The sequence below is a fragment of the Hydra vulgaris genome, chromosome 05 (genome assembly GCF_038396675.1).
Source record: "Hydra vulgaris chromosome 05, alternate assembly HydraT2T_AEP".
NCBI lineage: Eukaryota > Metazoa > Cnidaria > Hydrozoa > Anthoathecata > Hydridae > Hydra > Hydra vulgaris.
This window is the reverse complement of record NC_088924.1, coordinates 14,790,001-14,817,411: the sequence shown is the minus strand read 5'-3', so window position 1 is coordinate 14,817,411 and position 27,411 is coordinate 14,790,001. Positions and strand designations below refer to the sequence as shown.

The following is a 27,411-nucleotide window of genomic DNA, read 5'->3' as shown; positions in this document are numbered from 1 at the left end:
TAAATAAGATACATACTTTTGCTACTCTGAATTAATTGTGTAGTCAGATATTTTGTTGATTTTGCTGGACTAGTGAATGTTGATTTTGCCAATTGAGTAATTTTTGGTGTTGCTTTTATTGTATTTTGTTGAACTAAAAAAATATGAATGTTTGATAGTAATAAAAAATATATACCAAGATAGAAACTACATTTACTAAATGAGATGCATACATTTGCTACTCTGAATTAATTTTGTAGTCAGATATTTTGTTGATTTTGCTGAACTAGTGAATGTTGATTTTGCTAATTGAGTAATTTTTGGCGTTGCCTTCATTGAATTTAGTTGAACTAAAAAAAAATATTTATGTTTGATAGTAATAAAAAATATATACCAAGTTAGAAAATAAATTTACTAAATAAGATACATACTTTTGCTACTCTGAATTATTTGTGTAGTCAGATATTTTGTTGATTTTGCTGAATTAGTAAATGTTGATTTTGCTAATTGAGTAATTTTTGGTGTTGACTTCATCGAATTTGGTTGAACTAAAAAAATATGAATGTTTGATTGTAGTAAAAAATATATACCAAGTTAAAAAATAAATTTACTAAATAAGATACATACTTTTGCTACTCTGAATTAATTGTGTAGTCAGATATTTTGTTGATTTTGCTGGACTAGTGAATGTTGATTTTGCCAATTGAGTAATTTTTGGTGTTGCTTTTATTGTATTTTGTTGAACTAAAAAAATTTGAATGTTTGATAGTAATAAAAATTATATACCAAGATAGAAACTACATTTACTAAATGAGATGCATACATTTGCTACTCTGACTTAATTTTGTAGTCAGATATTTTGTTGATTTTGCTGAACTAGTGAATGTTGATTTTGCTAATTGAGTAATTTTTGGTGTTGACTTCATCGAATTTAGTTGAACTAAAAAAATATGAATGTTTGATTGTAGTAAAAAATATATACCAAGTTAAGAAATAAATTTACTAAATAAGATACATACTTTTGCTACTCTGAATTAATTGTGTAGTCAGATATTTTGTTGATTTTGCTGGACTAGTGAATGTTGATTTTGCCAATTGAGTAATTTTTGGTGTTGCTTTTATTGTATTTTGTTGAACTAAAAAAATTTGAATGTTTGATAGTAATAAAAATTATATACCAAGATAGAAACTACATTTACTAAATGAGATGCATACATTTGCTACTCTGAATTAATTTTGTAGTCAGATATTTTGTTGATTTTGCTGAACTAGTGAATGTTGATTTTGCTAATTGAGTAATTTTTGGTGTTGACTTCATTGAATTTAGTTGAACTAAAAAAAAATATTTATGTTTGATAGTAATAAAAAATATATACCAAGTTAGAAAATAAATTTACTAAATAAGATCCATACTTTTGCTACTCTGAATTAATTTTGTAGTCAGATATTTTGTTGATTTTGCTAAATTAATAAGTGTTGATTTTGCTAATTGAGTAATTTTTGGTGTTGCTTTTATTGTATTTTGTTGAACTAAAAAAAAAGAATGTTTGATAGTAATAAAAAATATATACCAAGATAGAAACTACATTTACTAAATGAGATGCATACATTTGCTACTCTGAATTAATTGTGTAGTCAGATATTTTGTTGATTTTGCTGAACTAGTGAATGTTGATTTTGCTAATTGAGTAATTTTTGGCGTTGCCTTCATTGAATTTAGTTGAACTAAAAAAATATGAATGTTTGATTGTAGTAAAAAATATATACCAAGTTAAAAAATAAACTTACTAAATAAGATACATACTTTTGCTACTCTGAATTAATTGTGTAGTCAGATATTTTGTTGATTTTGCTGGACTAGTGAATGTTGATTTTGCCAATTGAGTAATTTTTGGTGTTGCTTTTATTGTATTTTGTTGAACTAAAAAAATATGAATGTTTGATAGTAATAAAAAATATATACCAAGATAGAAACTACATTTACTAAATGAGATGCATACATTTGCTACTCTGAATTAATTTTGTAGTCAGATATTTTGTTGATTTTGCTGAACTAGTGAATGTTGATTTTGCTAATTGAGTAATTTTTGGCGTTGCCTTCATTGAATTTAGTTGAACTAAAAAAAAATATTTATGTTTGATAGTAATAAAAAATATATACCAAGTTAGAAAATAAATTTACTAAATAAGATACATACTTTTGCTACTCTGAATTATTTGTGTAGTCAGATATTTTGTTGATTTTGCTGAATTAGTAAATGTTGATTTTGCTAATTGAGTAATTTTTGGTGTTGACTTCATCGAATTTGGTTGAACTAAAAAAATATGAATGTTTGATTGTAGTAAAAAATATATACCAAGTTAAAAAATAAATTTACTAAATAAGATACATACTTTTGCTACTCTGAATTAATTGTGTAGTCAGATATTTTGTTGATTTTGCTGGACTAGTGAATGTTGATTTTGCCAATTGAGTAATTTTTGGTGTTGCTTTTATTGTATTTTGTTGAACTAAAAAAATATGAATGTTTGATAGTAATAAAAAATATATACCAAGATAGAAACTACATTTACTAAATGAGATGCATACATTTGCTACTCTGAATTAATTTTGTAGTCAGATATTTTGTTGATTTTGCTGAACTAGTGAATGTTGATTTTGCTAATTGAGTAATTTTTGGCGTTGCCTTCATTGAATTTAGTTGAACTAAAAAAAAATATTTATGTTTGATAGTAATAAAAAATATATACCAAGTTATACCCCGTTCATACTGACGATAAAACACGTTTTATCTTAAAAGCGTATTAAATTGTTATTGCAAAAAGCTGTATAAAACAACAATAAAACAATACTGCAAGGTTGCTTTGTCAATATAAAAAGCATGTGTTAATATAAAACAACCTCGCCATGTTGTTTTATTACTGTTTTGCAGAGTTTATAACATTATAAACACAAAACACATTTAAAATAAAACGTGTTTTATCTCCAATGTGAACGGGGTATTAGAAAATAAATTTACTAAATAAGATACATACTTTTGCTACTCTGAATTATTTGTGTAGTCAGATATTTTGTTGATTTTGCTGAATTAGTGAATGTTGATTTTGCTAATTGAGTAATTTTTGGTGTTGACTTCATCAAATTTGGTTGAACTAAAAAAATATGAATGTTTGATTGTAGTAAAAAATATATACCAAGTTAAGAAATAAATTTACTAAATAAGATACATACTTTTGCTACTCTGAATTAATTGTGTAGTCAGATATTTTGTTGATTTTGCTGGACTAGTGAATGTTGATTTTGCCAATTGAGTAATTTTTGGTGTTGCATTTATTGTATTTTGTTGAACTAAAAAAATATGAATGTTTGATAGTAATAAAAATTATATACCAAGATTGAAACTACATTTACTAAATGAGATGCATACATTTGCTACTCTGAATTAATTTTGTAGTCAGATATTTTGTTGATTTTGCTGAACTAGTGAATGTTGATTTTGCTAATTGAGTAATTTTTGGCGTTGACTTCATTGAATTTAGTTGAACTAAAAAAAAATATTTATGTTTGATAGTAATACAAAATATATACCAAATTAAAAAATAAATTTACTAAATAACATACATTTAACATAACATACATTTGCTACTCTGAATTAATTGTGTAGTCAGATATTTTGTTGGTTTTGCTGAATTAGTAAATGTTGATTTTGCTAATTGAGTACTTTTTGGTGTTGATTTTATCAAACTTAGTTGAACTAAAAAAATATGAATGTTTGATAATAGTAAAAAATATATACCAAGTTAAAAAATAAATTTACTAAATAAGATACGTACTTTTGCTACTCTGAATTATTTCTGTAGTCAGATATTTTGTTGATTTTGCTAATTGAGTAATTTTTGGTGTTGACTTCATCGAATTTTGTTGAACTAAAAAAATATTTATGTTTGATAGTAATAAAAAATATATACCAAGTTAAAAAATAAATTTACTAAATAAGATACATACTTTTGCTACTCTGAATTATTTGTGTAGTCAGATATTTTGTTGATTTTGCTAAATTAGTAAATGTTGATTTTGCCAATTGAGTAATTTTTGGTGTTGCTTTTATTGTATTTTGTTGAACTAAAGAAATATGTATGTTTGATAGTAAATAAAAATATATTCCAAGAAACTAAAATTAGAAATTAAACCTAATAAAAAAAAGCATACTTTCGCTGCTCTGAATTGATTGTGTAAATAGATATTTTGTTGATTTTGCTGAAAAAGTGAATGTTGAATTAGCTAATTGTGTAACTTTTGGTGTTGCTTTCATTGTATTTTGTTGAACTAAAGAAATATGTATGGTTGATAGGAAATAAAAAATATATACCAAGTTTGAAACTTGGTATATATATTTTTTATTAACTAAAGTTTTCATTAGGTTTAATAATTAGTCTTTTAAATAAAATTACTTTAATTTTTTTATGACATGGTGCTTGAGGTTAGACAAACAGATTTAATTATTAAGCTTGTCTTACCTAAGCTTATCTTACTTATAGGAACTTGCACCCACAAGTGCAATACTTATGCATGTTAGAATATCCCTAGTTTCATTATTGGTCATTAATACGTGCAATATTTCATGGGCAATCATTATTAAATTCAAGAACCTAGTGCTAATCTTTTAAGCTTTTAATTAAAATTTTTCTGCATAAAACACTTCTAGAACATATAACATAAAAAGCTTTAAAGTTGCCTTTTATTCACTCAACAATGCTATATGACAATGGCTTTTAAATCTTTAGACAAGATGGTTATATAAATGACTCGAAACAATCATTCATCATAAAAATCTTTTATTTTCTAACTTTAGTCAATGAGTATAATCCATTATTATCATCTAAGCACATTGATTTCTTTTTCAGAGTTTCCATTTTACCATGTACCATTATTCTTTATTACAAGTATACCAATTGTATGTTTATGTTTTAAGCTTGCCTCTTGTGCTAATTTTTTGTTCTTTTTAATTCTTCTTAAAAGTATATTGGGTACCTGTAGGGCATTTGCCTTTCAGTAGTGTGTCCCAGTGTCCTTTGTCCCAATGTCCTTTGTCCAAGTGTCCTTTTAGTGTTGCAACATGGGGTTGACGTAGAAGTGGGTCTTTTATGCTGATTTTGATGATTCTTCAACGAGAGCTTTTAGAAGTTAATATTAAACGTTTGAAACGCCAATATACCAGAGTAGAAATTCCCTCAAAAAGGTCAATACTATAACCATTTCTTGATGAGAATTTGGTATTTAAACTACATAATTTGTTTGCTTTTACTCAACACTGATATAGTTTTATGCATATCTTTTTTGAGTTTATCATGCACAAATGCGATCTTTTTTAAGTTTATCACAAATTCTAACTTTTGAAACTAATTTAATAGTTTATTTGTCAGTTTGTAGTTAATATGATTTGTTTTTTGTTACTTTTGTTTTTATTCATCAATTGTTTTCTTATTCATCAATTGTTTATTTGTTCTGTTATTATTGTGAATTACTATCCATTTTGCTTGTTGTTGGTCAGTATCATTTTTAGTTTTATTCTGAATATATTTTCTAAGTAAAGCATTTATACATATTAAGCTTCAATTATGCCATTTACACATTTTTTACATAGTCTTATTTGTTTCATATAACCTTTCTATTTTGTGTGTTTTTTATCCCTAATTTTTATGCGCTTTTTATTTTAAATTACCCGTTTTCAATTGCTTTATAAAACTCAGTTTAGTGTGCATAGTTCTGCCTGGCTCTTCCCTATTTTATCTACTATATTAATGATGAAATATACGTAAACAATTATTAATAATAAAATTTTGAATTTATACCATTTTTTGCTTTTATACCAAACATCTGTCCAACACCTTTAAATATTTTTTCAGCCATGGAAACCCTGAGGTTTTCACGGCTAAAAAAATATTTGATGAAATATACGTAATCGACTCTGTTGACAGTACTGCAAACTTGTCATTGAAAGAAAATCGTGACAAGCAATTTATATAAGAAATTTGATATAAGATTCAACATTTTAAAAAATTGATCAAAAACAACCTGTAATTCAGTTTTCGAAAAAAGAGGATTCCATAGAATATATTTGCAAAGTTTCTACAAATATTTGATAACTCTAAAGCCAGTAGGTGTTAAATGAGAGTATGGATTTTTGGAAAGTGACAATATTGTGATAAAATTACAATCATCTTTGGAAGATGACACTCTGAATGATAATAATTTACTTTACTATTTTCAGAAAGTATAAAGCTCATTTATTAGATTTTAGAATATTTCCAACCCTCCCTTTTACTAAGATTCCTGTTTATTCGACAGGTGAGAGTACTTTAGCTAAAACTATTTGTTATTTTCAATAAGGATTATCTATTTATTTACATAATGATAAAATATAACAGTTGCCAATTTTATCTGCTATTTGCATGAATACTTCATATAATAAATCTAAAATTAAAAAATTAAAATTATATGTAAATATAAAAGGAAGGAAAGCATCACAAAAAAATTATAAACAAGTTTACATGTTTTTTAGTCATTGCTGAATAACTTTATTTCATGTTGACTTTTAGTAAACAATCAGTGTTGAAGACATCACAGTTTCTGTTATAAATGTAATTTCCTAAATCAGTTATAGCAGGAGACATATTAAGGTTGTGAACCATGCACAACCTAATATCAAAAAAATACTGACATGCTGTTAATAAAAATATTTATTACCAATAATGACAACTGTTACATATTTATTAACATAATTATGTGCTTCCATAATAATAAAAAGTAAATTTAGAAAAAACTTTATTATCCTAAACAGATAAAGGTTTATTATGAGATTTTTTTTTTTTTTGTGGTTTCAAAATATATGTTGAAAAGCCAAAAACAAAATCTATTTTCAAGTAGATAAACTAAGATTAGCAACATTAGGAATAAAAAATGAAATTGCCATAATCATATGAGGGGTATGTCAAGCTATGAAAATGTAGGCCAACATTTACTGAGTCATGAATGTATAATTTTTTGTTTGTTTTTAGTTTATCAAGGTATTTCAAGATGACCTATCGGTTATATTGCAAAAGATTGCTAAATAACATTTAACAAGGAAGGTCATGGTTTTTTACAGGTGTCACTTATATGGCTGGAGTAGGCATTTCACCTTTACCTCTGATTCTGAGGCCATTCTCTAACCACTTCCCCATGGCCGCTTAAAAAGACCTTCAAGATAGTTACTTACACCTGAGTAGGAATAATTTTACAAAACTATAAAAAAGTAAAAAGCTACTAAATACAAGGTCCCGTACTGCACTATCACTTGTCTTTTTTGTTTTTGGAAGATTGTTTAGAATTTTTTATCTCACTTTTATTGTACGTTTTTAAAATTCTATTTAACAAATTTGAGACCTTGCTTAATAGACTAATGGAGCCAAAATTTTGGTCAATGATTGTAAAACTTAATGCAAATTTTATAATCAAAAAATTTTCCATCAGAAAATAAAAAGAAATAAAGAGTTTTTTTGATTACTAATTTTTTGACAAACTTATGTAAGATTCCAATTCAATGATGATTTATTGTAAAAAAGATATTCTTTCAATAAGTTTGATAAGATGTTGCTCAACATTGCCTGCCTTCAGTAGAATTGTAGTTTTCTAATTTCTATAACTTGTAGAAAACTGCACTAAATCTTCGTAGAGAACTGCACTAAATCATAGATTATCATGAAACTTAAAAAAAGATATAAAAGATTTTATAGATTTTTTACTTTTTTTGGTAAGTCGAAACAAAGTTTATGGGGTGTTAAGACTAGACTATGAGAGCTCAAAGATTTTGGTATTTTTTTGCAATTTATTTTAGGATTTGTACTTATTACAATACACCTATCGGTAATATAATCTACTGATGGGGTTGTGGACAGATATCAGGTGACAAACTGGAGCCCACATGCCTCACTTTCAAACAATGTTTTTTAACTGGTTGTGACTGACATGTTAATCATGTTAAACAAAAAAACTGTTTTAATTCTGTTTTTTTAATGCATCACTGAAGATCAGAAAAACAGTCCTTTTGTTTAACATCATTAAACAAAACAATAATCAAGAGTCTCATTAAATGAAATATGTTGTTAAATATATATTAAATATATTATTTCAAAAATATTTTTTGGGTTGCACAGTATTTTTGTTTGTTTTTTCAAGCAATTTTTTCATTTTGAACAAAAATTATAATCTGAAAATAACTTTAGACAATTAAAATATTTTTCCCTTTAGGGTTAAGCAGTACCTGAAAATCACAAGATCTTCTCATAGCTAAAACACAAACCACCACATCAAATCATTTTCACATTTTACATTCATAAAATTGTATTTCTTTAATTTTGAAAAGTATATAGTAAAGAAATTAGTATAGACATATATACATAGCAAAGAATTAAAATAAAAGGCAAGCCAGTACAAAAGACCTATTTATCCATTATATCAGAAGAACAGAAATTAAAGAAGAAACTATAAAAAGTAAACATTTTTAGGTCTTTACAAAAATATCTTAATGTCTATCTAAAATTTAGATTTTTCTATAAGCTATAATAATCTACTACATTTCTATTGAAAGTGTACATAAAAAATAGTTTTATCCAAACAATTTCAAAGAGTATAAAAAGCAAATGAGTTATTTCTGTAAACACTTTTTAAGCAATTGTCTGTAGAAAAGTAATTTGTAAAAAGTACATTATCAATCTTTTTATAAAACAAGCGCTTGACATGAACTTTTTTTTACTCTAAGTATTCGCCCCCAGTGTAACACTCTCTAAAAACCCATTGAAATTTTTTTTTTTTTATATATTAATAAAAATGAAAATTTATTAATAGGGTTTCATAGTTTATCTCCCAAAAAATGTAAGGAAAATTGGTAAATAAACGACTTGAAGTATCTATAACTTTTTAATGGGAAAATATTTCTTACAAAGTTTTTTAATGAAAATTGTTCCCAGACTCCTATAAAGGTAATTTTTTGAAAAATATTTCTTTTTTACACTATTATCAATAATGTAAAGTTTAAACTTCGAAAAAAAAAACTTCTGAAATTTACTTTTCTTAAACAGCAAAAATTTAAGACCTCCCCATTTCGCACTTTTATAAATTAATCTCCATTAATCGTTCAAACCTAATAATTAATTTAAAAGCATCTCAATTAATATTTCAAAGTTAATAATTTTTCCTAAATCTCTAAGTTATGTAGTGCTTAGGTTGTTTAGATATTATAATTACAAAGCACAACTGTTAGGTAAAAAAACTGTGGCCAAGTTGTCAAAACAAAATATTATATGTGTTGTCATATAAGGTATGCAACCACACACCTCTCCTGAAAAAGCTTGATATATATATATATATATATATATATATATATATATATATATATATATATATATATATATAACATTTTAAGTTTTACTATAAAATTTATTGAAAGCAACGCCAAAAACCACTCATTTTCCAGCATCAACATTTGCTTACCATAATTAACAAATAATAAAAAAAAAGAGTAGTAAATAGAAGTTTACAATAGAAACTCGGTAATATGAATTCTATATCCTCAACATGCACAAATATTTTTTATATTTAAGAATAATATTAAAGAAACTGGAAATTACATTTACAACAGAAACTGTGATGTCTTCAACACTGATTGTTTACTAAAAGTCAACATGAAATAAAGTTATTCAGCAATGACTAAAAAACATGTAAACTTGTTTATAATTTTTTTGTGATGCTTTCCTTCCTTTTATATTTACATATAATTTTAATTTTTTAATTTTAGATTTATTGTATGAAGTATTCATGCAAATAGCAGACAAAATTGGCAACTGTTATATTTTATCATTATGTAAATAAATAGATAATCCTTATTAAAAATAACAAATAGTTTTAGCTAAAGTACTCTCACCTGTCGAATAAACAGGAATCTTAGTAAAAGGGAGGGTTGGAAATATTCTAAAATCTAATAAATGAGCTTTATACTTTCTGAAAATAGTAAAGTAAATTATTATCATTCAGAGTGTCATCTTCCAAAGATGATTGTAATTTTATCACAATATTGTCACTTTCCAAAAATCCATACTCTCATTTAACACCTACTTTGCAAATATATTCTATGGAATCCTCTTTTTTCGAAAACTGAATTACAGGTTGTTTTTAATCAATTTTTTAAAATGTTGAATCATATATCAAATTTCTTATTTAAATTGCTTGTCACGATTTTCTTTCAATGACAAGTTTGCAGTACTGTCAACAGAGTCGCTTTCAAATGAAACACTGGTAAAAAAAAAAAACACTGGTGGAAGAGAAAGGATTGTATGCTTTCTAATAGACCTGCTCATTCAGCCAAGCTATGGTATTTACAACTGCAAGTTTGCTAAGACACTCAAAAGACTCCACTGGATTTAAATTTTGTTTTTTTAGTATCCCTTTTGCAGATAGTAAAGCAAACTAGAAAACTTTTGGTTGCTCATTTATTAGTTGCACAAAAACACTTTTTATTTAACAGCTAAATCCATGTCTTCAAGGTTATTTATCATAAACAATAGTGTTGTATAAGAGGTCTTCCATAAATGTGTATGCAGTATGGGGGAAGGAGTTACCCAAAAACATTTGAATGCATACAAGAGGGAAAAGGGGTATTGAAGAAAGCAAATATGTACTTTGTTTGATTACCTCTTGTTTTCTATTTCTCCCAAAACTTGATTTTTTTTTTCTTTTCTTAAAAAAAAAAACAGAATTTCACGAGTTTAAAAAATTAATATGGTGTTATGTAACATAGATAGATCGAACTAATTAATAGTCTTTTTTGTTCTTAATGCTTTGAAAAAATTTTTCATTAGGGAGAAGGATGATTTTGTAATGAATAATGCTTAGTGAGGTGGGGGAAGACGTTTAAAGCACAGATACATACAAGGGGTCCTAAATTAGTGATTTTACTGTGTACATACCTTATGGATGCCTCCTTGGGTGACAACAATGTTGCATCATTTCAGCACAATTGGTCAATTTCACTGGTGCAAAACATGCCACAACAGTTAAAATTACATTAAACTTCTTATCATGTCTTGCAAATGCAATTTTTCAATTTCACAAAATATTCATGCATTGTGTGTAAGCTACTTCAGCAAGTTTTAGAATCTAGCATTAGCAAAGGGGTTTCACCAAATTCCTCTACTATGTATTTTTGAAGCGTTAATTTAATTAATTTTTGTTGGAAAATGAATAAACAATTTTACAATAGTGTACACCTTAGTGATCAACAGCTACAAATCATCAGTCAGTTTAATAGTGCCATCTTTTTCACTCATCACAACTTGAAACAGGAAAAGCTTTCTTTGTTATCATTGTTTATGTTTGCGTCACTGTTAGTATTGTCAATAATTTTTTTTTGGCTCTAAAATTTATCTTTGATTAACATTTACATTTAAAAACCTGCAATTTTTCATTGATGACTACTCATCAAATGTCAAACTGAATCGCATCCATTTCAACCAGGCATAAGTGAACTAAGAACTACCATAGTTTGAATTGTCTTCACTGATTTCAGAACATTTAACCTACAAGCTTTTAGCGATGTTCTTAGTTCAGCTGATGTGACATATATGCTAAAGGACAGACCTTCAAGGGTGGTCAATCTAGAAAAACTGCAAACAACAACTTGATGATTTGGTTTTCGAAGAAATCGGTGATCAGATTTGGGTATTTTGAATGATACCAACGAAGCAAATGAAAACTAAGATATTAAGTATGCTGTATATTGGAGCAATTATCTCTTTAGCAAGTTCATTTCATGGTTTGTTCTTAAATGGGTATCGATTGCACTTGTACTTTTACCATGTGGTTTTATTTCTTAGTTGTACTTTTTATATTTTGCAGGTTATTTTTTTCTATCAAGCAGAGAATATAACCACAAAGACTATTTATCAACTTGTGGCCCAATATTTTTTGGATATGTTGAGTGTTTCTGGTTATTAAAGTTTTATAAATAAAGTTTTATATGTATAAAGTTTTTTTATTGAACGTAATTATAATTACTTATAAAATTTTATAACTATAATTACTTTTAAAATTTTATGTGACATGCCATGATAATTTATAGCATAAATAATGTCATACAACCTATTATCTGGAGTAATAAAGACATAAGTGAGAGTCTTAATTAGTGTTTAAAACTAGTGTGCAAATTTGAGACATTTTTTGTTTTGTCTAGGAAAAGACAAATTTTCTTGTCAACTTAATTGTTTTAAATTTTGAAAAGTATGCATAGGGCTGTGCATCATCGAAATCTACATGACCCACAGTGCGATTGTAAAGGACAAAAACATTTGGCTTCATAATTAAATTATATCTTCTGTTACACAATTTAGCAATAACTGCTTTGAGAACAGTAGACAGTAACATATGTTTTTTTACCATCTTTGTAAGTCACACATAACAAAGGATTTTTTCTATATTAGTAAACCTCTTTGTTTTTTAATTTTTATTTAAGGCAAATCTCTGGCAGGCCTTTGACTTTGTTGACTCTCAATGTGCCTGTTGCTGTATGCGTGTTTATATTCATATAAATCTAATTTTTTGATTTTTTGAATTTATTGATTACAAATGCATGGAATTCTTTTATCTCTAAAAGATGCCAGAGAACCACACATCTAAATGATAGTGATGATATATTTGACATGTGTGGTTCTCTGTTCTAGGAGATAATCAACATCAGAACCAGATCTACATATATACAAAAATTTAAAAACTCTAAACTGTCAGATTAGGTGATATAATTGATTTAACTAACAACTTTTAAATAAAAAAAATTTTAAACTTGATTGCTTTCATCAAACAAGCTATCGTTGCTGCCTCCTAAAATTTCTTTGCTGCTCATAGTTTCAAATAATCTTTTTTTAAAAATAGGGATCTTACTGCTCTGACAGCAAAGCCACTATCTCCTCCTCTACTGGCTCCTCTACTCAAAGGGTTAAGTGGATTAATATAGTAGAACATAAGAGCAAGTATCTCTGCATATAAGCCATCTAAAATAAACTAATATTAATCTGGGAGTAAGAAAACAAAAGGGGATAGTTTTCAGTAACTTCTAAAGACATACTAAATAAATACTTACAATGCTTAGACATATCTGTCTAAGCATTGTAAGAATAATGTAGGTATAAGGAGGTGAAAAATAATTTTTTACCTTTGAAAAATATTTTATGATTTTGTTAAAATGATTATTTTCTGTTATTATAGTTTATAAAATAAAATAAATCTACTAGAAAAAATACTTACAGTTACTACTACTTGTTGTTTGGGTTGTCAGATGTTGTATTGTTTTTGCTGATGAAGCTAATGTTGATTGTGCTAAATAAGTGGTTTTCGGTGTTGTTGTAACTAAAATAAAAAAAAACTAAAGAAATAAAATTCATAGATGAATAATATTAAAATCACGTAAAAAAAAATTAAAATATAACTAATACAAAAACATATAAATTTGCTTTTGATGCAGGTAATTTCAAAATGATGAAAAAAACTATAGATAAAAACTACAATTGTCTTAAATATAAATTTTATTGTCTATGTAAGATTTTTATTTTTTATAGTCAGTAAAATTTTTATTTTACACAACTCTTAAAAACTAAATTTTATGACAAAAAAAATGAATTGTGAAACTTAGATTCTTATTAGATTGTAAGAAACCCTTGCATTTAAAAAAACAAGGATTTACTAAACTAATGAAACAACCAAAATGTATATAAAAAAATTTATTTTGTATATTGTTTATATGCTTTGTTTATTTTATATTTCTTATTAAATTAATATAATTAGTGTTACTTTTTATAAGTTATAATTTTTGTCAACTTTCTAAGTTTGAAAACTTATTCTTCTTTTTCATTATATTTTTCTCTCAGGTATTTACTTTTTGTGTGTGGCCATTACGTTTATTTAACTGCCAAAATTTTTGGACTGGTCCGTAACGATTAGTAAATCGTCATCAAGCATAACTAGTTTCCTATGCGATTACAATTGTCACAGGCAAAAATAATAATCTAAGGAAAACAACTAGATTAGTTTTTACAATCAAAAGCCAAATAAATTTATGCTAAGGATTTTAATCCACCATAATATTTTGGAGTATGACCTGGCTGGTTTGACAAAAATTCAGAAATAAACCTGTTTGTGTTATACAAGACTGTATGACACAAACAGCACAGACATATTTTTATTCCGTCTGCTTTTCAATTGCTTTACAAAAAAACATTTGAATCAGGAGTAAAAAATAACTAGCAAAATAAAGAGAGGCAAGTAGTAGATGCAAGTAGTAGATGCAAGTACTAGATGCAAGTACTAGATGCAAGTAGTAGATGCAAGTAGTAGATGCAAGTAGTAGATGCAAATTTGAAATAGATTATATATATATATATATATATATATATATATATATATATATATATATATATATATATATATATATATGTATATATATATATATATATATATATATATATATATATATATATATATATATATATATATATATATATATATATATATATATATATATATATATAGTTTCCATGAGAGGTCATTAGTAAAGGATAATCTAAGAAGACAAATATCTATGTGATAATTTAAAAAGACAAGAATGTAGAGGGCTCAGTAAGAGTGTTACCATTTATCAATATAGGAATCAATGTTGCAATAGTTGTTAGCTGTAAATAAATGAGTTTTGTTTGAGTTAGATTTTGACACCCACTGCAAGCCCCAGGCTGTGACAGAAGAGATCAGATTCAAGATTATCTGCATGTTCTAAGCAATCATTAAGAAAATTTCTTTTTGTCAATATTAGTATATTAGTTTTGCATCAACAAAATAGAGATAAGATTGAACCAAGGAGTAAACCTTGTGATTTTGATTGGTAGTTTATTGTTAGCCAGAAGTGGAATTAGATATTTGAAATCTGTATTGATTGTTAGAGAGTAAGCTGTTGAACTCAAGATGAGATATTACAAGTTTTTTTATTTAAGGTTCTTTTCTTATAATAGTAGGAAGACTGATTAGACTGATAGTTAGAGGGGTCAGACTGATGCTGAGTTTTTAAAAAATTAAAACCACTTATACTAACAGGTAAGAAAACAAAATTCAGTTAAGTACTTGTTAAATAATTTAGAAAAAAATGAAGAGAATGCTGGATGTCTGTACCAAAAAAGGAGTTTGAGTAAAAAAACTTTTTTAGCGACATTAATGAGAACATTAAAGTCACCAATAACAACAATATTAGCTGAGGAATAAAAAGAAAATCAATTTCATCAGAAATTATATCTAAAAGAGTGCATTCTTGAGAATAGGAGAACGTTAAAGTTCGCAGAGAAAGGTGATTGAGTCAAAAGAAGCTAAATGAAAGCATACAAAAGAATGGTGAGAAGATTCATACCTGATTTCTTGTAGGTGAACTGATGTATGAGTATATTCCCGGGCCAAGCATGTTACTAGTGAAGTCCAATATTGAGATCCAAATTTGAAAAAGCCAAATTCAAGTTAGTCTCACAAAGAGACTATCTATGCACAACATAGTCTCTTTGTGAGGCCATTTATGTGCAACATGGCACCATCCATGCACAACATGGCACTGCTAATACTCTGATACTTTGCAACTTTTAATGGAATCAGCCTCTCTGAGAGTAACCACAGAACTTGCCAAACCTTACTACCACCCACCCATTAAACCGAGTTTTAGAGCTATACACTCATTAGGAAATAACAAATAGAGTTGCATAGCCACTATCAAGTAGGTAGAAGTAAAAACCATGAGTGGAGCCACAAATATTCAGAGTTCATCATCCTTGACAGTAAAGATTGTAACACAGGTTAAAATCTATGCCAGCCTATTAGATGATAAAAAGGGAGAAATTACTAGATGGAGCAAGGTTGGTCAATTTTTAGCTAATCTAATTTTTTTGCTCATTAAGTCACAGCCTTGGATACCTTCGACAAGACTGTCACTGGATGCAGTTAACATCTGCCTAAAGTAAGTAAGATAATTAAGATAATCTTTGAGACACAATCATTAGTCAACCTAGTGTCCTAAGGCTAGGTGTACTTTAAGTTAGAGTTAACTTTTCCTAGCCTTTGCCTAGAAAAGCAAATCCTACAAAGCAATAAGGCATAAGACAGGTTGTACTGGATTATATGATACCAGTAGCAGGGTGATCATAATGATTCTAATACTGCCTTGACCTAAATTTACTGCAACAACTGGATTTAAAGACATTAAATTATTACTGGATTAAAATAATGGAAGACGTTACTGGAACAAATTGATGAAACAAATCACAGGAACAAATCCCAGGAACAAATTACTGGAACATATTACTGAAATATATTACTGAAACATATTACTGAAACATATTACATATTAACTATAGCAAAGTACAGGAACTGTTTTGTGCATCTGTAATATATAACTATGCTCTATGCTTCTGTACATTGACTTTATATTTTGTTACTTGTAATAATATCAGCCATCATTTGTAAATGTTTTTTCACAACTATATAGGATTTTTATTTGTGACTTATAAGATGATTATTGATTTTTTTTATTGCGCATAATATTTAGTGTTGTTCTTTTAGTCTTTATTATATTATATTTTGCTCTGTTTGAAAACTAATTCTTCTATATTTTTATTTATTTCGTTCTTCCCTCAGGAATTCACTGCTTTAGGAAAGAATGAAATAAATAATGATATAGGAGAAGAATAGACTGTTTGTCAGTGGAATATGTCCAAGTTAGTAAGCAAAATCAAAAGTCTGAGGTAAACCTATGCACAGGTATTTAAACCACCATGATACTCTTGAGTATGACTGGGCTGGTTTGACATATGTTCAGAGATAAACCTTTTTTTACTGGTCACTAACACTTTACAGTATGATTCAAACAAATTGGACCTATATATTACACTTATACACCCATATGCACACATACAGCCTATTACATCAATTAATTTTTTTCAAATTAAGTAAAAATATTTTGATTTAAAATTGTTGTTATCTTAATACTGCTATTGATTTAATTGATTTTGATTATCAACATCAGTATATTATTATCAAATTATAATATTATATACAAACTATTATAAACTATTATAATAATATATTATATAAATATCAATATATTATATAAATACTATATAGATTTATAAAAAATATAGATTATTAATATTAAAAAATTTAGTAATTTTTTCTCTTTTTAATTTAAAACTGTTATTTACCTTTATATGATGATAATACACTTTTATTTAAAGAACAACATTCAACTTCTTCTGATACATTCCAATTCCTTGTTTTATTCATAAAAACATCACCACAAGAAATATTACAACTTGACCATTCACTCCATTGTGTGCAGACTAAATCAACAAACATATTACGGTTTAATAATCACAATATTTAAAAGATATTGTAACAACCAGCTTCCTAATTTAAATTTAACAGTTCTGCATAAAAAGAGCTATTCATTTTTTTTTTTTTTTTTGAATTATTTGAACTTTTTATTGATTCATTATTTATGTTATAAATTCAATTTTTACTACTTATTTGAGTATGTAACTTGCATTTGAAAACTAAAAAAACAAACAAATCAATATCAAACTTTTAAAAAACTTCTACTACAAATTATTTTATATGCAAATAATTTAAGGTCAACATTTTTGGTTGATTATGGTTTCGCATTATTAGCTTATAGAATTTTACAAAATTTTTGAACAAATGAAAAAAAGTTTAAAATTAACAGACAAATGAATTTTTTTTTTTAATTTGAAATATAAAAAATCTAGTCTAAATCTTAATTTTGACAAACTGCCCATAATAATAATTAATTCTGCCATTTTCCTATTTTTATTCATCGGCATTGGTATTGGCATCAGCTTCTAAACAAATGAAACATTGATTGGAATTTGCATCGAAGTACTTAAAAATGCTGATATCATATTGGAAAAAACTTTTGTGGTCAGATGAGTCAAAATACAATCTCGTCTCATTGGATGGAGCCCAAAAGTGTGGCGAAAAAAAAGAGAAGCTTATAAATTGAGTTGTTTGCGAGGTGGTATAATGCATGGAGGAGGAAAAGTGATGGTTTGGGGTATGAGCTGAAAAAAAGTGGGGAAATTTACATTTATTGATGACAAAATGGATGCTTCAATGTATTTTGAAATTCTCAAAGCTAACTTGCAACCATATACTTAAAAATTAAGAATGGGAAGCAATTTCATACTCCAGCAGGATAACAATCCTAAACATACCGCTAAGAAAACGAAGGTATACTTTGACATAAATAACATCAGTGTTTTCAAATGGTCATCTCAAAGTCCGGGCTTGAATCCAATAGAAAATTTGTGGTATTTTTTAGATAGAAAAATTGGCTTACAAGCATTTAGACGCAAAGACAAATTGAAAGAAGCTATAATGAGAGCATGGGATAATATAAAAACAGAAAAAACCCAAAGTTTGATTAACTCAATGCCAAATCATCTAGATGAGGACTTCAAGGCTAAAAGAGTCCCTACTCGATACTAATTTCCATGGAATTTGATCAATTTGACATTATTTTTGAACTGTACGATTATTTTTTTTGCAACCAATTTTATGCATCATTAGATTAATTATGTAAAACTCAATAGGCTTGAAAAGCAATAAATTCACCAATACACAAATAAATTCTTTAAACAATACTTGATAAGATATCTAAAAAAAACTTTTAAATATTTTAACGGAAAACTCATTTTTTGATGCAATCTTTAAAACTATAATTTTTTTTAAGTGTACGATTATTTTTTTTGCATACTATATATATATATATATATATATATATATATATATATATATATATATATATATATATATATATATATATATATATATATATATATATATATATATATATGTATTTTTATATATATATATATATATATATACATATATATATATTTATATCTATCATGTTTTTAATATTGATGACATTTTGCTTTTTGTTTCTACATCCACCATTCTCTGAACGTGCTGAAATTCTTGATTTGCATTTTTCACATCATTTTCAAAAATTTTTTCCCTTCAATCTTGATTTATTACAACTTACAATGTTTTATAATATTTTCAAGCATAGTGTTGTTTTACTCTATCAATAAGTTTTTGCTTTTTAATATTTATTATTTTTTGTATTTGGAATCTATATATTAGTCTTTTGAGAATTGCTTCTAGATACAATTTCCATTCATTTTTCACAAATAATATCTATACAAAAATGAAGACAAAATTTTTATGGATAAAGTATAAAATACATATAATATAAATAACTTATATTTGAAACTGAAGAAAAACTAAATCAACTTATCAAAAATCAAGTTTAAAATATCAACAAAATCTTAAGAAATTATGATTTATTTATATTTATTAAATTAACACTAACAGGCATTAACAGGACATGTATTAAATTAGGGAAATGCAATAAAAATTTTAATTTCTATTAGTTAAGTATTGTGCCCTTCGATAACATAGAGAACCTAATTTCTTTTCTTTACCACATGTGGCAAAATAACTGCTAAGAGTACAAAAAAAAAAAACTCTTAGAAATTAGCCTCTTCACCTAAATCAATTTCATTTAACTCGAGGCAGAAAGTTGCATATGAAAAATCAACTTTAGAAAGATCTTTCATAAGTTTTCCATGAACTCAGAATATGGTCAAGTACTTTCAAACAAGGAGCTATACCGATAAAGAATTGATAGACATAAGTAATTCTTAAAATAATTAACTTTAAAACAAATGATAACAAGCCATTAAAACTACCACTATGGAGATCACCATTTAATAACTTCCAGATAATCTTGTTAATATTAGTACCATCAACTGTAATATTATAAAGACAATCCTCTGGTAAATCATTTCAATCATTATGATGTAAATCTTCTGGCAGTATTTTGACATGGTAGTTCTGCCAAGAGCAGTGATGTTTAATATTTTGAAACAACTTGGTTCTCTTAGTATGATCAAAAACAGCATAAAAGATCCATTTATTTTCTTTGCTGGGTAGTAGTTGATTTATCGAACATTAAAGTGAATGAACCTTGACATAACATCATACTAAAACATAGACGTTTCTTGAAGGACATCTTGAAAAATTTATAAAGCTTCTTGGCTATTCATACTAAAAGTCTGACTTATACTATCTGGAAACATTCTTCAAAATAATAAGGATGCTTCTTTTTCTGCTCTTCTTCTAAACTTCTGCTGCTGAAATTTTATTATTTATAGAATACTGCCATTTACTATTTACTATTTATTCATAGAGGCAATTTTAGTCTAACATTTCATATCATAGATGCGATTCTAGTCTAACATTTCATATCATAGAGGCAATTTTAGTCTAACATTTCAAATCATAAAAGCAATTCTAGGACTACCTTTTCTCAACCAATAGTTTTTAATTGAATCTACATAAAAATGATGAGATGTTTTTGAGAATCTAGTATTGAAAACTGATTTACATTTAAGCTTATGAAGGATGCTAATAAAGAGCTTGTAAACCAACTGAAAATATTTTGAATCACTTAAACATAATTTATAGACTGCATATTTAGAGTTCCTAAGATTTTTATGTTTTCCAATCACGCATAATTCCAATTAACTATTATACCTAAGAGTTATCTTGAATAATATACTAAAAACTAAGAATAGATGTCGATAATTTTACTAACTATATTAGTAAAACTACTGACATCTCTATTTAGTTTTTATATTATTGGCATTTCTATTGTACGCTTTACTTTCAAATTTAGTTCTTTATTAAGTTTATCATTCAATAACAAAATTTCAACAAGTGAAAAAAATGCAATACTTCAATTAAACTTTAAATAATATGATTTTAAAAAATTGATAAAAAATTAAAAACAAAGCGAATAAAATAATATAACCCAATCCAAAAAAAAAGCTTTAAGTATAAAAAATTTTATCAAAAAAAAACAAAAAACAACTTAACATTAAAATGATATAATAAATTAATAAAAAACAACCATAAAAAAATGAAAAGGTAAAACAAATGCCAACTTGAAAGAGTGCATGGCAAGATGACGAGTGACAATGGACATTAGATAAAAAAATTAAAACAACTAAATTTATTTTGACAACTACTTTTCTAACCTAAAGTTGATGTTAAACCGAGTTAAAGAATATTAAAATGTTAATATGAGATTAATAAAGAGACGAATGAATCTTAAAGACTGCTAAGAATCTTAAAGAATGCTAAGAAAGAATTATGACAAGTAAAAGATTTGAAAAGAAGGCCAGAGATTATTAAATATATGCTAATTAAAGAATCACAATAGCCCAGTGATACAATAAGAACATTGTGCAATTCATGTTAAACAACACATTAAAGAGTATAGTCGTAAAATATTAGTATAAAAAAGATACAAAGTATATATACATTTACCGCCTAAAAATAAATTTTGTAAATAAACAATAAATTACATCTACACACACTTAAATATATAAAATGTATATAAACATATATTTAATATTTAATATTTTTTTTATTTTTACTGCATTGATATATCAATTATTAACAGCTATTTACATATGCATAAGCTTAATGTTCCTAAAAACAATCAGTTAGGTGATACGTTAAAGATTAGTTAAAGGTTAGATAGGTGATATGTTAAAGTAATAGAGAAAAGTTTGCTAAATCAATATCTAAAGGCCAAGGATGCTCTTCAAGCAATGCATAGGTCATCCCCCACAACAGTTCTGTCTTATGATCAGGTATCATTGGTGTGTCCATCAGAGATGGATACTTTAATGACACAAACCCAAGGACAAATGAAATAATAAATAATAGATATGTGGCGTATGGTTTATGACATCTTGCTACAAAGCATAAACATTAAGATTAGCACACCAAGGACAACATCAAGGACACATAATAATAACAACAATAACCACATCTGCATACAAATAATTTAAAGTAACTTAATAGTATCTAAGATTCATAGTACATTCAAGAACTTAGTGAAAGCATAATCAAAATCTAAAATAGCAAACCAAGGACACATGATATAACATGTGACATATTTTTTCCATTTATATCTGTATATTTTTAGATCTTCTTCATAAAATTTTTATCCATAACACATATTTCCTGGTTGATTAATTAACATCATCAATATAACCAGACAAAGGGCATATGTATCATAAATACCTAGACATAAATATTTTTTAATGCATGTGTTTGCACAGCAAGAACATACAACAACATAAAATCTGCATAATATAGGTTTTTACACTAAGATTTCAAAGAACAATAATTTTTATCAACATTTATATAAAAAACAGTTTTACAAAACTTAACTTTTTAAACAATATTATTATATAGAGCTCAAGTGATAGCAAAAATAATGAATTGTGTGGCATCTCTATTCTTAAAAAAAAAAGTATATTTTTTATATATCCATTTTTATATAATATAAACATGTGGGTTTTTACATATTTATTCTAACAAAGTAAATCTATTTGCTAATCATATCATCAATATAGCAATCAGTTCAATATGAAGATTATTTTATTAAGAAATTTACAATAGAAGATAAAAAAATTCTTTAGGAAGAACAAGCTCCTAAATTATGAACTTTGCCTCATTAAAGTGATGAAGGGGTCTAATGAACAGAGCAATCTTCTCATAACATCCTTATCTCTTAGTTTCCAACAAAACTTTCTTGTAAAGTGTTCTCAAAAATTGTTGACACCATTATTTCTGCTCTCATGAGCTTCTTCAGATAAGAGGCCTATTGGAACTGGTTTGTCTCTTACAACTTGGATGACTAAACAATCATCTTGCCATTGCCAGCAAGCATTGGATACCATTTAAAATGTAATACATATGTTTTAAATGTATCTTTTTAATATATTTTAAGTTTATCTGTATCAATTGGATGCTTACAAAACAAAACACAATGAATGTTATATAGAATCTTCTAACAAGACCTTTATCAACTTCAAGTATTTCAGGAAAGATTTCATGGTTTCTAAGTTTCTACCATTAGATGTACCAGATCAATTACTTCTTGGAACATCAATAACAAGCCCAAGTGTATCTTTTGTTTTCAGCGGTGTTTGCATGAAAAAATCTAGGATCATTATATCTTGGACTTCTTCTCTTTCCAATATTTTCCAATAAGAGACATTCAAAACAATGAATCCAGAGATGGAGAGTGTTGATTCTCAGGTCCAAAAACATCTAATTAGGTTGTCCACTTTAGAAAATTTGTCCACTTTAGAAAAGTTATTCATTTTTTGAGGTTTAATCCACAATTTTAAATTGTGATATATATTTATGGATTAAATATAGTTAGATTGTACTATAATGATGTTTCTCATCATTATAGTACAATCTAACTTGAACTTGAAATGAGTTTATTGTTGTTGAGTTGAGCTCAAGTGACATAAAAAAAATTATATTCTGCTTTAACAATTTACTAATTTTCTTTAATATATTGCATTCTAACAGGAAGATAATATTGGGCTAAGGATGTTTTGGGGTTAGTCCATAAAACAATATCAGTTTCCTGAACTTTAAGATGAACAGGTATTGCACACAAAAGAAATAAAGATTCTTTATCTGGTACTGGCAATCTTTTTTCTTTATCTTTAATTCTCTGTTTATAAACAGACTGTCCAGTTAAACCATCGAATCCAACTTTGCTTATAACAAGAAGAGTATTATTTTGCTCTGGTAGTTTGGATTTACCCATGATTTTTCAAATCCTGTTTGCAGTGTGATTCATTGTTCCTTGAAGATTTACAGAAGCAATGTAGTTTGAGGAAACAGTTCTAGAATCTGCAATGCAGATTCCAGAACTGTTTCCTTTTTTTAGCTTAAGCAATATAATTATAGGCAGGGTGTAGCATACAATCTTTACCTAAGGCTCCTTGACAGATAGTTTGATAGTCAGCCCTAATCATTCTACAGTCTAAGATTAGAGCTAAAGCTTCTTCTACTGAATTCATTTAAAAGCATGATATATTACAGGATCCATCAAATTTACTTTCTATCAAATGTTTTAAAACTTGGCATTTGCCTTTTTTTGTTAAGATTAAGAATAAATGCATGAAACAGGCTTTCAATGGTAATTCTTACCACTGAAAGCCTGTTTCATGCATTTATTCTTAATATTAACAAAAAAAGTACCACTTGAGATAGCATTGAGAAATTAATATGCAAATTTCGATTTTTGATTCCTCACTAATTAAATTTACATATTTATTTTCCTTTAAACAAATAATCGAAAATATTTTTGTTTTTTATATTAAAACTTGGCCTCCAAACTTTATTTTGATTTAGCTAATCAATCAAAAGTGTCTACTTATGGAATGGTAAAAAACACATAAAACAAACAGTTAAACAAAATATATATTCTTTTCCTAAATTAAGCTTTCCTGCTATCTGACAAAATTATCTGCCATGGTATATTTTTTTAAAAATATCTAAAATTTAAATGAAAAATAATATTTAACGTTTAAATATAAAACATATACATGGAAAGTAGAATTTTGTGCAATAATTTATAACTCAACAGAAGTCTTTGACAAAATAAAAACAAAATTATAATAGTAAAAACAAACAAAAGAAAAATACAACAAAAACATTTTTAGTATTATTTTTAGTATATTAGTAACCGGTATAAAAATTAAGAGTCATCAGGGATAATTAAATATAATAAAATAAAACAAAAATTTTAATGACAAAATACATAGCTATATTTAAAATCTAAAAAGAATTATAAAAAGTAATAAATCAATCCATTTTTGGTGCTTTTGTTATTTGAGTGTTGACCCCAGGGTCCGACCTAACTAAAAGGAGATTGGGGAGTGTAAAAAACATTTTATATGAAAAAACTTACTTGAAATGCCATTGATAAACAAATTTTTTATTAAACCATCCTGAGCATCATACCATGGATCTGAAGCATATATTTTAACATTATTGAAACTTTGTGCTAGATAGTTAATTTCTGAGCAAATAAGCTCTCCATTAATCTTAACTGTATATATATAGAGAGTGTCATTTAAAACTTGACTAATCTCAATGTATGTCCATTGACTTATATTAATTGGCTTTGTTTTGAAATATTTAATAGGGCTCCCAATAATGGGGGCTGAAATGAAAAGACTTCCAATTCCATCTGTATGAAACCAAATACTCGGAAGTCTATAATCATAATTCTGGAACACTGAGTTTAAAATGAAATGAATAACACTATGCCAACCAGTAGCAAATGAATTAGGTTTTAAATAAAAAGATACTGCATATTCTTCATTCAGCTCAAATATCTCAGTAAGAATCTGTTGCTTCACCAATTGAATATCATTTTTTCCGAACCGACAATCTGAAATCAAAAAGACAAACATACTTATACTCTTTTAAACAATAATTTTTTAACTAAAAATTATAATAACAGCTTTTATAGTGGAAAAAAGACCAAATAACAACAGTTGAATGTTTAGTAAAAGTTCCAGTATTTGCCAATTTTAAGCCTTTTAATGAATATAGTTTAGAATAGTAACAAAATATAATTCAGTAACTTGTAAGTGGGTCAAAAAGTATAACAAATAAATATTATTATATGCTAATAAACCATACTTGATGAATATAGTTGGGTATTTAACACAATTCAGTCAGGTGAATTTTAGTTTTAGAGAGCTTTTTTTTTTTTATAAGGAACCAGTTGAGTACTTTTTAAGGATTCACCCTCCATCCTCATTTTATCTGTAGAATTGCCTCTGTTGCCATCTTGGATGAAGGAAAACAAACACAGTAAAACAGAGCAAAAGCTTTAAAACTAGAAGTACTTATGTGAATTTTAGCTCAGAGAATTTTAAAAATATTATGTATCATTATATGAACTTAAGATAAACTAGATAAGGCATTAAAATGGTGTAAAAAAAAAGTTGGAAGTACTCGGAATTGAACAGTGTCTTTGCAAGTTTGCTGCAACAGTTATTTTTTTCCAGAAAAGATGGAAAACTAAATGGTGTTAAAATCATAAGTACTTTGTTACTGGTTGTATGTAGCCTTTAATGAAATAGCCTTTACTTCATTTTTTTGAAATTTAGCTTAATGTATTCTACATATATATTATTTTTTTTACTAATCCTTTTATATAAATGTCTATAATATTAAATAAAAATGTTTCAGATGTAGTAAAACATGCTTACATTTGGCAGTTATTTTATTTAAAATGAAAGCAACTGTTTGATTTGGACTAACTTTGTTAATCTGCATTGATAAATGCGTTAATTTAAATAAAATTTTACACAGGGTGTAAATCTTGCTTCGGTCACAGTAATGAACTTCTATTGTAAAGAAGCTAAGTATAACTTTCAGAATAAGATAAAATAACTCACTGTTAAGGTATATGTTTTTGTATCACTTCCTTTTTTTTTCATATTGCTTAAAATAATAAATAGGAACTTATCCATTAAAAAAAATATTATTTTGAAAAATTTGAGCCTGGCTGTCATAGTTTTTTGTTTCCTTTTTATCAGGCAATAATAGAATATCAGATGCATTTTTCATCATGAATGTTTTGTCTTTTTTTTTTTTTTAAACATCTTTGCTAAGAGATAGAGAATAGAATTTGAAGTAAAAAAGTGTCAAACTCGGTAAAGAGATGCAACCTTAGCAGATGCTAATTTTGCAACTGATTTAATATATGGTTTCCAAGAAAGATTGGAAGTAAGAGTTAATCCTAGAAGATGAAGAGTAGATGACTCATCGGGTACATCACCGTTCGAAAATATAGGAAGATCTAACTTATTGCGATAACGATTGGCTTAAAAACATTGAGTTTTATCTGTATTGAAGTTCACCAGCCACTGTGAGTCCCATGCTGTAGCAGAAGTGAGATCCTTTTCAAGCTCAAATGCCCCCTCCAAGCAATCAGAGTGTTGGTTTCTTATCACAACAAGAATAAATGGTAGTATCATCATATAATATAAATATATGAAAATACCCATTTTTTGTCATATTATTAAACAGAATAAAGTGTAAAGTTATTGCGTTTAATAATATTATTTTATTATTAAACTTTTATATTATTAATTCACTATAGCACTAGCTCTGAAATTAAAAAAAATAGGAAATAAGGTAATAGACTACTTTTGATCGCCATTCCACAGGGTTTTTTTTTTTTTGTCGACATTGTTATATATGATTAACATGGTTGTATAGAGCTGAATTAGAAGTTAAGTGGGTCCAAAGTTATTGGAAAAACTGATGATTTTTTGACAAAGCGCTTTCTACCTAAGTATGGAAAATCTGCTGTAAAATGACACCGAAATAAAATA

At 26.7% G+C, this 27,411-nt stretch overlaps 1 protein-coding gene across 4 annotated transcripts in view; it reads right to left on the bottom strand.

Annotated features, from left to right (window-relative positions):
* Positions 1 to 27,411, bottom strand: part of LOC136080611 (uncharacterized) — a 129,393-nt gene that overhangs the window by 60,199 nt on the left and 41,783 nt on the right. For 3 of the 4 annotated variants that reach the window (XM_065797472.1, XM_065797474.1, XM_065797473.1), the window contains 24 exons: positions 24,966 to 25,451; positions 17,290 to 17,427; positions 13,313 to 13,414; positions 4,190 to 4,306; positions 3,986 to 4,102; positions 3,814 to 3,906; positions 3,618 to 3,734; positions 3,408 to 3,524; positions 3,212 to 3,328; positions 3,016 to 3,132; positions 2,570 to 2,686; positions 2,374 to 2,490; positions 2,178 to 2,294; positions 1,980 to 2,096; positions 1,784 to 1,900; positions 1,588 to 1,704; positions 1,393 to 1,509; positions 1,195 to 1,311; positions 999 to 1,115; positions 803 to 919; positions 607 to 723; positions 411 to 527; positions 213 to 329; positions 17 to 133 (listed from right to left, as the gene is read on the bottom strand). In XM_065797472.1, the coding sequence (XP_065653544.1) occupies positions 17 to 133; positions 213 to 329; positions 411 to 527; positions 607 to 723; positions 803 to 919; positions 999 to 1,115; positions 1,195 to 1,311; positions 1,393 to 1,509; positions 1,588 to 1,704; positions 1,784 to 1,900; positions 1,980 to 2,096; positions 2,178 to 2,294; positions 2,374 to 2,490; positions 2,570 to 2,686; positions 3,016 to 3,132; positions 3,212 to 3,328; positions 3,408 to 3,524; positions 3,618 to 3,734; positions 3,814 to 3,906; positions 3,986 to 4,102; positions 4,190 to 4,306; positions 13,313 to 13,414; positions 17,290 to 17,427; positions 24,966 to 25,451 (3,159 nt within the window). The remainder of the gene's footprint in view (positions 1 to 16; positions 134 to 212; positions 330 to 410; positions 528 to 606; positions 724 to 802; positions 920 to 998; positions 1,116 to 1,194; positions 1,312 to 1,392; positions 1,510 to 1,587; positions 1,705 to 1,783; positions 1,901 to 1,979; positions 2,097 to 2,177; positions 2,295 to 2,373; positions 2,491 to 2,569; positions 2,687 to 3,015; positions 3,133 to 3,211; positions 3,329 to 3,407; positions 3,525 to 3,617; positions 3,735 to 3,813; positions 3,907 to 3,985; positions 4,103 to 4,189; positions 4,307 to 13,312; positions 13,415 to 17,289; positions 17,428 to 24,965; positions 25,452 to 27,411) is intronic. The other variant, XM_065797475.1, reaches the window with a different exon arrangement.